General features: G+C 39.2%; 1 protein-coding gene across 2 annotated transcripts in view; it reads right to left on the bottom strand.

The window, feature by feature from the left end:
* Nucleotides 1–17,674, bottom strand: part of FNDC3A (fibronectin type III domain containing 3A) — a 209,224-nt gene that overhangs the window by 174,419 nt on the left and 17,131 nt on the right. For both annotated transcript variants that reach the window (XM_054719803.1, XM_054719802.1), the window contains exon 2: nt 1,763–1,900. In XM_054719803.1, coding sequence (XP_054575778.1) covers nt 1,763–1,861 — 99 coding nt within the window. In that variant the 5' untranslated portion in view covers nt 1,862–1,900. The remainder of the gene's footprint in view (nt 1–1,762; nt 1,901–17,674) is intronic.

Genomic DNA, 17,674 nt, shown 5'->3' on the forward strand with positions numbered 1-17,674 from the left:
AGTACTGTAATTAACTGCTTAACAGATTCTTTTATGCATTGGACTATCTAAACAACATGAAGCCAGTGACCTGCCTGAAACAACAATGACAACTGAAGACACTCCTGGAACCTCAAAGTAAATGAATACCTGCCATATTTATTATTTCTGCAGGAAAAAAAGAATCTTAACAGACTTAAATTTGACCATAAAGAGAATTGGTGAAATGAAGTTGCGGCTATAAGCTAATTAAACCCAGGATACACTTATCATGCCATGTTTATTCAAAACAGAAAAAATTACAATTCAACCTACTCTTGCAATTTCAATAGCAAAGTTAACAAAGAAGCCTCCTATCTTGTAAGAAAATCATAATTATCCACCAAGTTTGTAAAGTAACAAAATATGACTAATTTTTCGTAGTTTCCCAGGGAGGTAGTATGAGCAAAAGCTTTATAGTGATCTTGAGCCTTTCATTTTATTTCATCTACAATATGGGTACAAGTATACCTACTTCATAAGATTGTTAAAAAAATTAAATAAGATCATAAAGGTCTTAGTATAATGTTTTTTACATAGTGAGCACTCAAAATGTTCCTTCTTCTCCTCATTATTATTCTGCTGTTCTTAGTCTTTGTTTCCTCACTTACAATATTAAAATCCCTACACCTAGGGTTCCTGTAAGAACTAAGCACATTGTTGGGTGAGTAAGAGGTACTTAATATAAGCCCATCATTCCCATCCCTTTACAGAACTACACTTATAAAGCCACGGGTTGGTGGGAAAAAACACAGCAGCTTTTCAAAAACTGTGTATTTTCTTTTGGGAGGAGGGAGTGTGGATAGGAGTAGAAAGAAGATAAAGTTAATTATTATATATCACAGGCAGTCATTTAATTATGTAATTAAATAATGACTTCAATGATTTCAAGTCATAATCTTATCTAATAAAAAAGAAACATGCAAATTAACCATCACTCCGCTACGCCCACAGCCAATCAGAGTGAGTATGCAAATTAACCCAACAAAGATGGAGGTTAATTTGCATATGCAGGTGCAGAGTGGTGTGAAGCCTGCTATGAGGGGAAGTGGGGCAGCGGAGGAAGCTACTGGAGTGGTGCTCCAGACAGAAGCGAGGACTTGCTGGCTCCTGGGTGGCCTGGGAGCGAGGACTTGCTGGCTCCTGGGCGGCCGGGGAGCAGGGACTTGCCGGCTCCGGGCTCCCAGGTGGCTGGGGAGTGGGGACTTGCCATCTCCCAGGCGGCCAGGGAGTGGGGACTTGCCAGCTCCCGGGCAGCTGGGGAGCGGGGACTTGCCGGCTCCTGGGTGGCCGGGGAGCTGGGACTTGCTGGCTCCCGGGTGGCTGGGGTGGGGAGCGTGGACTTGCTGGCTCCTGGGCGGCTGGGAGTGAAGCCAGGGGCCTATTCTTGCACGAATATCGTGCAACGGGCCTCTAGTTTATAATAATCATGAAGGTACAAGGTTAAACTTAGTTAAAAAACACTCAGAGACAACTCCACTTTTTTCTAAAGTAAAACAAAAACAACTTTATATACACACACAAAATTTAAACATGAATTACTATGATATTTTAGAAGTGACTTCAAAAACAGTCTCATTATTTCATTGTCTTATGAAACCAAAACAACATTTTAAACTGGAGTTTAAAACATGAATTAACAGGAACCCGCTAAGGTGATATTTATTCTGTTTAAAATTTTGCATTCTTCTGAAAGAAATACATGTGTACTAGACATAAGGAAATAAACATTTGTTTTCCTTACCTGTTGTGTTCCATCTGCACTTACAATAGGAGCAGACAGAAGAGAAATATCACTAGTTAAAATCTGAGATGTATCCAGCAGTGGTGGATGTTCTGCCATTATCAATAAGACATTAATATACCGGATAACTCTGCAACTCTGAAAAACAAAAATATATAGCATATGTATATTTCCTTAAAATATCCTATCTAATAAAGAGGGGATATGCTAATTGACCCTCACGCTGTCACAAAGATGGCAGCACCCACAGCCAATAGGAGGGGAAATGCTAATTGACTGCCCCGCCCTCAAAGATGGCGGCACCCACAGCCAATAAGGAGGGAATATGCTAATTGACTGCCACACCCTCAAAGATGGCAGTGCCCACAGCCACAAGATGGCAGCGCCCAGTCTCCTCAGACCTGCTGGAGCAGCAGGCACAGAAAGGCCGGGCCCACCCCCGCTCCATGCGCCTGCCTCCTGAGTCCCCGGTCCCCTCAGCCCCCCAGCCCCCCAGGGCCGGCCCGAGGCACAGGCAAGCCTCGGATGGCAGCTTCCCAGCCGTGTAGGGCCGGCCGAGGCTCAGGTAACCAGGGCCGGCCGAGGCTTGCGCTACCGGCAGTGGCAGCAGCAGAGGTGTGATGGGGAGTCAACTTCCCCTGATCACCGGGTTGCCTCCCGTCCCTGAGGGCTCCCAGACTATGAGAGGGGGCAGGCTGGGCTGTGGGACCCCCTCTCCAGTGCATGAATTTTCATGCACCAGGCTTCTAGTGTTAAAATATGATATATCCAAGATTTGTTTTCTTAGGTTATATATTTATTTTGAGGGTATGTTTATTAAACCTGGGGACAGTGAAACCAAAGAAGGTATTAGGATAGAAAAAGCAACAGGAGAGTGCCTAGGTGGTGCTCTGATTTTGGTTCTCTAGAAATGTTATGGGAAAAAGTGAGCCATAGCAGGTTGCTGTTAACTCAATGAAAAGTCAGATAAAGGGGGTCTGGGAGACAGGTTTGGGGTAGTAATCCCAGGATGAACTGCTGCTGCCAGCTGCTCTCCTGGCTGCAAGTTTCTTGAGGAACCTTAGAGTATAGGAGAGAAAAGTAAAGATGCACACCTGAGGGGAAGAAAGGTATGGTTATGCTTCAGAGAGAGCCTCAAGATTTGTCTTATTCTTTAACCTAAAGAGATAGTCTTGTCAAAGGAAATCTTACAATATTCTGTTGACTACTTTTTAGTCAACAGACCATTTAAGGAAATACATTTCTTACAATTTAACCAACTGTCTGTCATTGTAGACAATAAACTAAAATCTAATAAAGCCAATATATCAGCAACTTCTATTTAAAATCTGTTTCTCTATCCCTTTCATCTCTATGCAATATTTATTTAATTCAACTACCACCACTTTAGCTAAACACTGGGATAAGCACTAAATGCAATGACTGAGTGAAGCAATTCTACCACTTTTTTTTTTTTTAACGAGGAAAGATGATGATTATGAAAACCCAATCCCTCATCATCTTTCTATCAGTCTTTAGAAACTACATAGGAATTAAGATTTTTCACTGATTCCTCAGACAGAGCAAAATGGCAGAAAAATTTGCCCAGGATTAGAATAAGACCCTTCAAGTCCTAACTTTTATGTTCTGACACTGGACTTCTATCATTCTGGTTTTATTTTTCTTTTCTAAGTGACACCTACTTTACTATAAACCAAATCATTTCAGTGATAAAAGCACATACATTTAGAAATCCTTAAACAGAATGTCACTTGTATAAAAAGTAGAGGACCTGACATATGCAATATTAGGTTATCACATATGTCAGCCAATAAAACATCAGCCAATGTTAGAATGAACACAATTGAGCTCAATCATAAATGTTATTGAATCTATACTGAAAGGCAAAATAACAAACATTTTTGGATGCTTGCAGCATTCTACAATTCAGTAATGTCAAAATGTTTAACCTTTTGCACTCGGATGTCGAGTGTGACTCGACACGGTTAGCATTAGAATAAAGGAATCGAGAAAAAAGCAAGCGAGTGCAAAGGGTTAACTTTTTAAAAATGGTTTATAGTATTATGGATGTCCCTATTTCCCCACATCTTTAATCCCCTACTTCCTTCCCCCATCCCACCCCAGGCCTTCACATTATTGTCTGTGTCCATTGGTTATGCATATATGTTCTTTGGTTGATTTCTTCCAGTCCCCCAACCACCTCCCTTCTGAGATCTGCCAATCTGTTCCATGCACCCATACCTCTGGTCCTATTTTGTCATTTTATTCATTATATTCCACATATACCGTGTTTTCTGGTGTATAAGACGACTGGGCGTGTAAGATTTTCCTAGGTTAAAAAGTCGTCTTATACGCCGGAAAATACGGTAGTCCAATATATCTAATCCATTATATCTAATCCCATCAATATAGTCCAATATACCGTATTTTCCGGCGTATAAAACGACTTTTTAACCCAGGAAAATCTTATACGCCCAGTCGTCTTATACGCTGGAAAGTACGGTAAGATCATGTGACACTTGTCTTGCTCTGACTAGATTATTTCACTTAATATAATACTCTCCAGGTCCCTCCATGTGTGGCAAAGGGTAAGAGTTTCTTCTTTTTACAGCTGCATAGCATCCCTCTATGTAAATGTATCAAAGCTTTTTCATCCACTCATCTACCAATGGGCAAGTGGGCTGTTTCCAGATCGCAGGTATTATAAATTGTGCTGCTTATGAACATCAGGGTGCATATATTCTTTCTAATTAGTGTTTCGTGTTTCTTAGGATATATTCCTAGAAGTGAGATCACTGGGTCAAATGGCAGTTCCATATTTAATTTGAGGAAACTTCATATGGGTTTTCCATAAAGGCTGCACCAGTCTGCATTCCCACTAACAATGTATACTAGAATTCCCTTTTCTCCACATCCTCACTAGCAATTGTCATTTGTTGATTTGTGGATGGTAGCCATTTTATCAGGTGTGATGTGATATCTCATTGTCATTTTAATTTGCACCTCTCTGATGATTATTGACATTAAACATTTTTTTATGTCTCTTGGCCTCTGTATGTCCACTTTGGAGAAGTGTCTAGTTAAGTCCTTTGCCCATTTTTAAATTGGACTGTTTGCCTTTTGTTAAGTTGTATGAGTTCCTTATATATTTTGGAAGCTAACCCTTTGTCAGATGTATCATTGGCAAATAAGTTCTCCCATACAGTGGGCTCCTTTTTCATTTTGTTGATGGTTTCTTTTGCTGTGCAGAAACTTTTTATTTTGATATAGTCTCACTTGTTTATTTTCGCTTTTGTTTCCCTTGCCCTAGGAGATGTATGGGCAAATATATTGCTATGAGAGATGTCTGAGATTTTGCTGCCTATGGTTTCTTCTAGGATTTTTATGGTATCATCAAGGTGTTTTTTTAAAATTCATTTTGAGATTATTCTTATACATGGTTTAAGTTGGTGGTCTAGTTTCATTTTTTTGAATGTATCCATCCAATTTTCCAAACACCATTTATTAAAGAGACTGAATTGACTCTATTGTATGCTCTTGCCTCCTTTGTCAAATATTAATTGAGCGTAACGAGGTGGATACATTTCTGGGTTCTCTGTTCTGTTCCATTGATCAATATGCCAGTACCAGGCTGTTTTGATTACAGTGGCTTTGCAGTATAACTTATTTCACTTAATATAATACTCTCCAGGTCCCTCCATGTGTGGCAAAGGGTAAGAGTTTCTTCTTTTTACAGCTGCATAGCATCCCTCTATGTAAATGTATCAAAGCTTTTTCATCTGCTCATCTACCAATGGGCAAGTGGGCTGTCATAATATCTGGTATTATGATTCCTCCAACTTCGTTCTTCTTTTTCAAGCTTGCTGTGGCTGCTGGAGTTATTCATTTTTTTGTTCCATATAAATTCTGGGAGTATTTGTTCAAGACCTGTGAAATATGCCATTGGTATTTTAACAGAGGTTACACTGAATCTATGGATTGTTTTGGGTTGTGTGAACATTTTAATGATGTTAATTCTTCCAATCCATAAACATGGTTTATGCTTCCAGTTCATATTTATGTGTCGTCAGAAGATAATATTTGTATCTTCTCTATTTCTTTTTTCAGTGTCTTGTAGTTTTCTGAGTACAGGTCTTTGTCCTCCTGGGTTAAGTTTATTAGGTATAAACTTATTTTGTTTATTACAATGGTAAGTGGGATTCTGTTGTTAATCCTCACCCCAGGATATTTTTTCCACTGATTTTCTAGAAAGAATGGTATAGAGAGAAGGAGTGGGGGAGAGAAAAGCACATTCATGTGAGAGACATGTGGTTGCCTCATACATATCCCCACTGTGGCTGGGAATTGAGCATGGAACCCAGGTACATACCCTTGACTAGGAATCAACCCTGTGACCCTTTGCTTGAGGGCCTACCACTGAGTGACACCAGCCAAGGCAATGGGATTGCTGTTGTTGTTTTTTATTTGTTTCTCTTTCTGAGACTTCATTATTAGTATGTAAAAATGCCATCAATTTTTGGATGTTAATTTTGTTTTCTGCTAGTTTGCCAAATTCATTTATTAATTACTTTTTGATAGAGTCTTTAGGTTTTTCTATATACAATATCATGCCATCTGCAAATAATGATAGCTTTACTTCCTCCTTTCCAATTTGGATGCCTTTTATTTTTTCTTCTGGTCTGATTACTGTGGCTAGTACTTTAAGTATTATGTTGAATGAGAAGTGAAAGGGGACATCCCTATTTTGTTCCTCATCTTAAGGGAAATGCTTTTAGTTTTTGACCATTATGATGTTGGCTGTAGGTTTTTCATATGTAGGACTTTATTATGTTGAGGTATGACCCCTCTATTCCCATCTTAGTGAGAGTTTTTTTTTTTTTACCAAAAATGGGTCCTGGATTCTGTCAAATGCTTTTTCTGCACCTATTGACATATTAATGTGACTTTTATCCTTTATTTTATGTAGTCTATCACATTTATTAATTCATGAATACTGTACCAACTTTGCATCCCCAAAATAAATCCTAGTTGGTCATGGTGTATGCTTTTTATAATATACTAGGAGCCCAGTGCACGAAATTCATGCATGGGGCGGGGGGTGGGGGGAGGGTGTCCCTCAGCCCGGCCTGCACCCTCTCAAACCTGGGACCCCCTCGGGGGATGTTCGACTGCCAGTTTAGGCTCGATCCCTGTGGGCCTAAACCGACAACCCTCTCACAATCCAGGACTGCTGGCTCCTAACTGCTAGCCTGCCTGCCTGCCCCTAACCGCTTCTGCATGCCAGCCTGATTGCCCCCTAACCACTCCCCTGCTGGTCTGATTGACACCTAACTACTCCCTTGCCGGCCTGATCACCCCCAAGTGCCCTGCCCTGCCGGCCCGATCACCCCCAACTGCGCTCCCCTGCCAGCCCAATCGCCTGCAACTGCCCTCCCCTGCCAGCCTGATCACCCCCAACTGCCTTCCCCTGCCAGCCCGATCGCCCCCAACTGCCCTCCCCTGCAGGCCTGATCGCCCACAACTGCCCTCCCCTGCAGGCCTGATCGCCCCCAAGGAACCCCCAGGGCTCACCACGCAGAGCGGCTGCCAGGCCCCACCTCCGCTGTGCGCGTGGCCATCTTGTGGTGGCCATCTTTGTGGCGGCCATCTTGTGACAATGTCACATGCAAGGGCGTGAGAACCACCTAGGCTTTTATTAGTATAGATTGCTGGTTCCTACTTACTAATATTTTGTTCATCAGGGATACTGGCTTATAATTTTCTTTCTGTGTAGTGTCTTTATGTGGTTTTGGAATTAGGATAATGCTGGCCTTGTAAAAAGAGTTTAGAAGTCTTCCTTCCTCTTGAAAATTTTTGGAACAGTTTGAAAAGGATAGGTGTTAGTTCTTCTTTGAATATTTGGTAAAATTCACCTGTGAAGCCATTTGTAGCAGGAAGTTTTTTTATTACTGCTTCATTAGTTTTAATAGGTGTAGTCAGGTTTTCTGATTCTTCCTGATTGAATTTGGGAAGTTTCTAGGAAATTGTCCATTTCGCCCAGGTTATCCAATTTGTTGGCATATAGTTGTTCATAGAAAATGCTTTATTTATTTAAAATCTTGAGTCTTTGCAGAAACTCTCATACAAGTTGATTAATCTAAGGACAATTTTCTAAGGAGATACATAAAAACTGTTATAAGATTTTTAAAAATATTCAGTACAGGTGTCTACTTCATGATTTGATATGTAAATCCATAATATAAAACATTCTCATAAAATGCGTACAATGTAAACATAACAGATATATACTTATATAAATATTGCCTACTGTGTGTGTGTGTGTGTGTATGTGTGTGTGTGTGTGTATGTATGTGTGTGTGTGTGTGTGTGTGTGTGTGTGTAGAGAAGGGGGTCCACAAATCTAACTTCTGGCTTAATCTGTATTGGTATATTTCCTAAAGTTCAATAAAATTACTGAATACTTTAAATCATGTCAAATAATTTTACTCCATGGCATATACAAAAGAATGTTAAACTGGGAATGAGTCAATTTATTATTTTCACTCTTGCATTTAGTTTAAGAAGAAACATTTTAGGGACGCTAACTACTCAGGATTAACCAGAGTTAAAAGTTTGTAAGTACTTCATTTTCTGTAAATTAGTAAATTTTTAAAAATAACCATTGAGTAATTTTTATTTTGTAATTTTATTATATTTATAATTTTAATATGTTTTACTAAAACTGCAAATCACATTACTTAAATTTTAGAAAGTAATCCTGAAATTAAAACCATAGTTTGGTTTCAAGAGGTAGTAAGACTACAATACAAGCTTTACAAATAAAAATTTATCCTGAACCAATTAATTCCAAAAACACTGCTATTACAGATTGCAACTGAAGTCATATGCTATGTTTCAATATTATCATTCTAGTGAAGTGTTATCTCATTTCATTTTTTGTAAAGCAATAATCCATCTAAAGTTTCTCTTAAAAATGGTTTCATTTATGGATTGATTTCTTGTATGGCCATATTCATCATACTATAGGCAAAATAGTTGATTTTATTTCAGCTTGCAAATTGGAAACTTCAGTCATGTAACTGAAATGTCGCATTTAGGGACCCAAAAATTCCTGAATTCTTACACAGAGAACACTGTTACCTTCTTTCAATCAATTTCTTCTAATTGTGTTACTACTCACTTCCTACATTCTTTTCTTGTGACGACACACACCCACTTATTTTAAGTTATGCATCTATTTTTACTTTTTAAAATAATATATTTTGATATAAAAAAGGGAGAAAGAGTGATTTCTTGAACTTGCTAATTTCCATGAAATAAATACTCCTCTATGTCTCACTTCAAGCTATCACAATTTAATATTGACCTGAAAATCCGTGAATTTTTAACAACCAACTTTTGTATACAATTACAAGATGGCTCTAGCATTTCATTGTTTATAGCTATACTAGTGGGCCGGTGCACGAAATTTGTGCACATTAAAAGGGAATTAATTAGAGGAAATATTTTAATATTGCTATTTGCCCTTTCTCTTTAATAGAAGTGTCAGAGATGAAAGAAAATTAGTAAAATGTATATAAAAATATCCCTCCTGTCAGAGTCTGGGGCATGCCATGGAACCCAGAGTCAAGTCCCTGCCCACCCATGCACACTTCAAAATCGCACGAGACCATTGGGTGAGATCCAGACCCAGCAGGCCCCACCCCTGTCAAGCCCTGCCGGGCAGGGGGCGCAGCCTCAGGTTCCCTGACCCGGCGCCAGGGCGGGGGGCACGGCCTGAGGTCCACCATCAAGCCCCGCTGGGCGGGGGGGGGGGGGGCGCAGCCTGAGGTCCCTCACCCCGCCAGGCGCCACACTGTCTTTGGTCCCTGCTGATCAGTCGTTACACATCACGATGTGATGACCATTTGCATATTAGCCTTTTATTATTATGACTAGAGGTCTGGTGCACAAAATTCATGCACAGGTATGGTCCCTAGGTCTGGCCAGCGATTGAAGCGCGAGTATCTGGCATGGGAGGGCAGGTCCCATCTAACCTCTTAAGAGCAATCTTGGCTTTTTCTAGAATGTACTTCAAAACTTTTCCAGCCTATACCCACTACCCAGTTCCAAAGCCACTTCCACATTTGTGGATATTGTTTTTATAGCAGCACTCCACTTATTGGTACCAATTACTATCTTAGCTCCAGCTGCTGGAACAAATACCATAGACTGGGTGGCTTAAGCAATAGGCATTTATTTCTCAGAGTTCTTTAGGCTGGGGATCCCATGGTCTATGTGCCAACATTATCAGGTTCTTCCTGAGGGCTCTCATCTTGACCTGTAGATGGCTACCTTCTTGCTGTATCTTCACAAGGCAAGATAAAGTTAGTTTTGGGTCTCTTCAACTCTTCTAATAAAAACGCTAATCCTTCAGGAGGGCTCCACCCTACCTCCAAATATGAGTACATTGGGGGTTAAGGCTTCAACACATAAAGACAGTTTATAACTAACAGATTTAGAAAAATTTGTTTTCTCACTCGTCACTGCTGTAATTCTGAATCTTACTAGCTTTGTTACTCATATATTCTGCCAGTTTTTCTTCCTTAACCTCCTCATTCATATCCATCTATTCTACATGAATTTGTTCTATTCTAAGAATACTGCTGTTATAACAACAATAGCCTAGACCTAGAGTCCAAGGTAGCAAACTCATGACAATAAGCATGGCCTGAGGCTTGAAACTTCAGCTCTACTTCTTTAAAAGTGTATGGAAAAACATAAAGCAAGATCCTACTTGTATTACAGCCATAGCATAATTGAGAACCATAGTAAAAATATATACATTTAGACTGAGAAATCCAATGTATTTTTCTGTTCTCTTGATTTGTCTAAATCAACAAAACTAAAAATTAAAGAGTTATCACAGTTAAATCTAGTATATAGTATATATAGTATCACAGATAAATCTAGAATTAAGAAGTACTTAAAAATCTACATATGAAAAAGCATTAGGTAAAAACATTAATATCATAGAAGATATCATATTAGTATGATGGAATTACAGTAATTTTATTTCCCAGTATTTTTTGGTAATGTGGATATGGTTATAACACTTTCATTCAAAATTTTTATTTAAAAGCGGTCAGTATTGAAGAGTCCTAGGCAATGACAGAGTCACATTTGGCTTATCAACCAGCTAAATATGTTTTCAGAAAATTTCAATAAATTTTGCTTGAATTTGAACCTTATCCATATGACTAGTTCACCTTACAAACTAATATCCTAAAATGCATTTTTCCAATTTAAACTTGTATTTCATTTTTTCAACCTTTGGATTTTTTTAACTTCTAAATTTGACTACATTAGGTTTTAAAAAGGGGCACATTAAATCACCTGTAGTGGAATTTCCTATGATGAAAGTCATAGGAATCAATCTACAAAATCATCCTCATTAGAAACCTAAAAAATATTTCATAGATTTTAATAAAACATAGATTATTTTATATTTTTCCTAAAACTAATTAATTCTTGCAATAATCCTGTTTGATATTCATTGTACTCCAGAAAAATAACTGTTAAAAATATATGCAATTAATTAAATGCATTATTTTGGTTCACCTAAATTTTCACATCTTAATGTAAACTTTCATTAAGTTGTAAAAGGACAACTGTGCATTTAAAAAATGTATTAAAAAATGCTACTTGTATAGAAAGTAAGACAGGAAAATGACAGTAAGGAGAGATAGTGCTATCAATGATTTTAAAGGACTGGTATCAAATAGAAAAAATATAAGACAACTCAATCATTAAAAAGACTTACGATTAATTCAGGCTTCTTCTTGTTCTTTCTCTCAATATTTAAATTCTTTGGTCTTTGGGAATATAAAAGGAACACTGATACAAGATTGCGTACAAAAAAAAACTGCACCTAAAAGTATTTGAAATTAAAAATAGAGGCAGTCCTCAACTTGGAAATAGGCTGTCCTCCAAAATTGCATTTAGAAGTCAGACATACTTGGAAAATATTTTCCTATAGAAAAATGTAATAAGTGGTAGTTAGATTTTTAGATCATGCTTCAAAAATACAATTTAATCTTTAATATATCTTTTTTTTAATTTCTACAAAATTTCAAACATACACTAAAATAACCAAAATAGTAAAATGAACTCTCTTGTTATCACCCAGCTTCTACCATTTCAACTCATAGCCCATGTAGTTTCAACTACACTATCACCCACTTATTCCTATCTTGTATTATTTTCATATATAAAATATCATTTCATCTGCAAATGTTTCAGAATGTATCTCTGAAAGATATGGACTCTATATTGAAAACATAACCAAAGCCCTGGCCAAGTGGAACGTTGTCCCATACACCAAAAGGTTGTGGGTTTGATTCCCAGTCAAGACACATAACTAGGTTGTGGGTTTGATACCCTGGTTGGGGATGTACAAAAGGCAACCTATTGATGTTTCTCTCACACATCTATATTTCTCTCCCTTTCTCTCTCTCTAAAAAAAAAAAAAAAAAAATCAATGAAAACATATCCTCAGATGAGAAAACACACACACACACACACACACACACACACACACACACACACACACAAAAGCGACATAACCATGATAATGTCATTAAAGATCCAGAGTGTAAATATAAACATTGTAGACTATTAAAAATGTAAGGCATAATAACAAAATGTTAGCAAGGAAAAAAATAACCCCCCAAAATTACCAAAACGTAAGAGTTAGTAATTCCTTAATTCATCAAATATGCTGTGTTCAAATTTCAAATTCTCATTATTTTTTTAGATTTGTTTGAATCAAAATTCATACTAAATGCACACATTAATATTGGCTTTCATGTCTTTTAAAACCTCTTTTAACCTTAATTACTTTCTATTTGATTGTTGTGATTCCTATAAAATGATTTTAAAAACAATAATTTATGTCTGTCCTTAAAGGTGACAATAACGAGACCATCCTATATAATAAAAGGCTAATATGCAAATTGACTGAACGGCAGAATGGCTGGTTGCTATGACATACACTGACCACCAGAGAGAAGACGCTCAATGCAGGAGCTGCCCCCTGGTGGTCAGTGGGCTCCCACAGGGGAAGCGCTGCTCAGCCAGAAGCCGGGCTCACGGCTGGTGAGTGCAGCAGTGGTGGCGGCAGCCTCTTGGGGGGGCTCACAGACTGCAAGAGGGTGCAGGCTGGGCTGAGGGACCCCCACACCCCCGCAAGTGCACAAATTTCATGTATCAGGCCTCTAGTATAGGTATAACTAATGAACCTTATCGACTTGATATATTGAGACACTCAATGCAGGTAATTTAGAAAACAGTAGGCTTGGTCAAGATGGTGGCATAGGTAAAAGGAATATTTGGAACCTCCCACAACTATATTACATTACAACTAAATTACAGAAAAATATCACTCATAGCCACCTGAAATCAAGTCCTATAACTATGGATATAAAAAGGAAGTCACATCAAGACTGGTAGGAGATGCGGCTAAAAATCAGGAAGGATATTTTGATTGTTGGAGGTCTCAGCTGAGGAGCAAGGGGTCCCAGCCCGACAGCAGGCTCCCCAACCAAGGGTTCCAGTACCAGAAAGAGAAGTCCCCCTAATTTCTGGCTGTAAAAGCCAAAGGACACGGTGGCTAAGTTTAACTAAGGGCTACTGGAGTCCCAAGAATTCCTCTTAAAGGGCCCGTTGACTTACTTGGACTGAATCACACTTAGCTCTAGCACCAGGACAGCAGCTCAAAAGGCGCCAGGGACATAAAGGTAGAAACTGAATTGTTTGGCATCAAGGCAAGGGCTGGGCAACTTACTCCCAGACACGAGTGCTGGCAGAGGCCATGGTTCCTTTGCTGAGCCCTGCCCACAGAGGCAGCAGGCGGGCACCAGATCTGAGTCTCCATCAACAAGGCTAACACTGTTAGGCCCCTTGGGTGATTCCTGGAAATTCTTCCCCACCCAACTTGAAGGCCCACTTAAGCTGTTTCCATGGCTATTCCATACAAATCGTCTGTCTTAGCTCATTCTTCCGACTTTACTAAAATCGATCAAATAAGCAGCATCTGGCTTCTGTGTATTCCGTACTTCTTGCTGATTGGCACCAGGCCCAGCATTAGTCGTAGACAAGCTTGGTTCATAGCTTGGTCTCTTCTGGGCCATTCACAGCACAAGTAACAGCCATCTGCAGATCACTCGTGACAGGTGTCCCCAGGTAGGGCATAGGCGGTGGCTGACCTTGACCTGTACCTCCGAGGAGGCGCCAGAACCAGTACACTCTATAGATGGCTTCAAATTACAATAGCTTGGGTATCCTATCTAATAAAGAGGGAATATGCTAACTTACCATCACACCATCACAAAGATGGCGGCACCCACAGCCAATAAAGAGGGAATATGCTAATTGACTGCCATGCCCTCAAAGATGGTGGCACCCACAGCCACAAAATGGTGGCGCCAAGTCCCCTCAGCCCCGCCAGGGCAGCAGGTGTGCAGCACAGCCAGGCCGGTCCCCAAATGAGTCTGGCTGCTCCCCGCACCTGCCTCTGGAGTCCCTCAGTTCCCTCAGCCCCCCAGCCACCCAGGGCCGTCCAAGGCTCAGGTAACCAGGGCCGGCCAAGGCTTGCGCTGCCGGCAGTGGCAGCAGCAGAGGTGTGATGGGATGTCACCTTCCCTGATCACTGGGTTGCCTCCTGCCCCTGAGGGCTCCTGGACTGTGAGAGGGGGCAGGCCAGGCTGAGGGACACCCCCACCCCAGTGCATGAATTTTCATGCACCGGGTCTCTAGTAAATAATAAATAATATTACAATGAACTTAAGGATGTATATATCTTCATATTAGTGATACAATTTTGTTGGTAATTATTGGTCTGTTCATATATTGTTTTGACTGGATTCAGTCTCAAAAGATTGTATTTCTAAAAATGTATCCATTTCTTCCAGTTTGTCCAACTTATTGTCATATACTTGTAGTATTTTCTAATAATCCTTTGTATTTCAGTGGTATCAGCTTTAGGTCCTCTTTTTTTTCTTGAAGAGTCGAGTTAAAGGTTTACCAGTTTTGTTTACCTTTTCAAAGAACCAGCTCTTGGTTTCATTGATCTTTTGTTTTGCTTTTGAGACTCTATTTCAGACTATGATCTTTATTATTTCCTTCCTTCCTTTAGGCTTTGTTTGTTGTTCTTTTTCTAGTTACTTTAGGTGTACAGTTAGACTAAGAATTTTGTTATTTCTTAAGTTAGGCCTGCATTGCTATGAATTTCCCTTTTAGAACTGCTTTCGCTGTGTCCCATAGATTTTGAGTTGTTGTGCTTTTATTTTCATTTGTTATTTCTTCCTTGATCTTGTTGTTAACCCATTCATTGTTTAATACATGTTATTTAGCCTCCATGTGTTTGTGTTTTTCTGTATTCTTTTTTGCTACTGATTTCATTTCATACCATTGTGACTGAAGAAACTTGGTATAATTTCAATCTCCTCAAATTTATTAAGACTTGTTTTGTGGCTTAACATGGTCTATCCTGGAAAATGTTCCATATGTGCTTGAAAAGAATGTATACTCTGCTGCTTTGGGGTGAAATGTTCTAAAAATACCAATTAAATCAGTCTGTTATAATGTATCATACATGGTCACTGTTTCTTTGTTGACTTTCTGTCTGGATGATCTACCCATAGGTATAAATGAGCTGTTAAAGTCTCATACTATGACTGTATTACTATCAATCTCTCCCTTTATGTCCCTCAATATTTGCTTTATATATTTAGGTGTTCCTGCATTGGGTGCATTACTGTTCACAACAGTTATAGCCTCTTGATGAACTGATCCCTTTACTGTTACATAATGTCGTTTGTCACATATTTTATCTGATGTACATATTGTTACTACAGGTATTTTCCCCATTTCCACTTGCATTAAATATCTGTTTCTACGCATTTACATTATATATGCATACACACACACACACACACACACACACACACACACACACACACACACATATATATGGATCTAAAGCCGGTTTCTTTGAGGCATCATTTCTATGGGTCTTGTATTCTCATCCATTCAGCCACCTAATCTTTTGATTGAAGCATTTAACTCATAGGTATATGGTAACTGCCTTTTTAATATTCATATTTTTTATCTTTATTTTTCCCTTCTTAAAGAGACTTTAACATTTCTTGCAATACTGCTTTAGTGGTGATGAACTCCTTTAGCTTTTGCTGGTCTGGAAAACTCCTAATAACTCCTCTGATTCTACTAGGTGTACTGGTTAATAATGTGGATTTTGTAATAAAAGAAAACACGATAATTTCAAGAGAAACATCAAAAGTGCTTTATTCAGCCAAAACCGGTTTGGCTCAGTGGATAGGGCGTTGGCCTGCGGACTCAAGGGTCCCAGGTTCGATTCCGGTCAAGGGCATGTACCTTGGTTGCGGGCACATCCCCAGTGGGGGGTGTGCAAGAGGCAGCTGATTGATGTTTCTCTCTCATCAATGTTTCTAACTCTCTATCCCTCTCTCTTCCTCTCTGTAAAAAATCAATAAAATATATTTTTAAAAAAATGCTTTATTCAAAGTAATCTCCATCCCTAGCTACACATTTCCCCATCTTTCAGGTAATTTGTGGATACCGTCCCAATAGCACTTTTCTTGTTTTGAGGCAAACCATTCAGAGACCCAATTTTCAACTTCTTTTTACATTTTGAAGTGCTGCTCAGAAAGTGCATGTGCCATTGATCAGAACAAGTGGTAATCTGAAGGAGCAAGGTCTGGTGAATACAGTGGGTGGGATAATACTTCACAGGCAAGATCTTTTAACATGTCTTTAACTGGTTTTGAAGTGTGTGATGGTGAGTCATCATGAAGCAAAATTACTTTGCCGTGTCTTCTGGCACATTCTGGTCGTTTCACGATCAAAGCATTGTTCAAATTGATTATTTGTTATCAGTAGCGATCAGTATTAACAGTTTCACCCGGTTTTATAACCTCATAATACACCACACCTTCATGATCCCACCAAATGCAGAGCACTGACTTCTTTCCGAAGCAATTTGGCCTTACCGTCAATGTTGATGGTTGACTTGGATCAACCCAAGATTTTGTGTATTTGGGATTCTCAAAATAAATCCACTTTTCATTGCCAGTCATAGTTCGATGCAAAAAAGACTTTCTTTCGTGCTGTTGAAGCAACATTTTACTGATGACTTTTCGGTTTTCCATTTGTCTTTCGTTCAGTTGATGTGGCACCCATTTTCCTTCCTTTAAAATCTTTCCCATTGCTTGTAAACGATCGAAAATTGTTTGCTGAGCAATTTTTAATCTTTCTGCAAGTTGTTTTTGAGTTTGATACGCATCTTCATCCATCCAGTAATGCTTGTAATTGTTGGTCTTCAAACTTTTTCAGTTGACCTGGATGTTGTCTTTCACATCGAAATCATCACTTTTAAAGCATTAAAACCAGTGTTCACAAGTGTCCCGAGGTGGAGCATGTTCACCATAAGCTTCCCAAAGTATTCAGCAGCACTTTTCTTCAAAATAATGCATTAAAACTTAATGCAAATGCTCTTTTTTTGGCACGAAATTCAACATTTTTAAGTGTAAAAATATCTATGTCAACACCTTCAGCAAATTTGACATATGAAGTTTTTAAGCTTGCTGTCAATACAACAAAATAGCATGCATATCAAATCGCATATATATCAACATACTAGAGGCCTAATGCACAAATATTCGTGCAAGAATAGGCCTTCTTTCCCCTGGCTGCCAGCACCGCCTTTGCTCCGGCCTGGAGCCACCTTCTGCCTCTTGCCTGGTCGCGTCAATTTGCATATTCCCTCCTTATTGGCTGTGGGCACCGCCACCTTTGTCATGGAGTTACGGTCAATTTGCATATTCTGTCCTTATT

Source organism: Eptesicus fuscus, chromosome 8 (assembly GCF_027574615.1).
Source record: "Eptesicus fuscus isolate TK198812 chromosome 8, DD_ASM_mEF_20220401, whole genome shotgun sequence".
Classification (NCBI taxonomy): domain Eukaryota; kingdom Metazoa; phylum Chordata; class Mammalia; order Chiroptera; family Vespertilionidae; genus Eptesicus; species Eptesicus fuscus.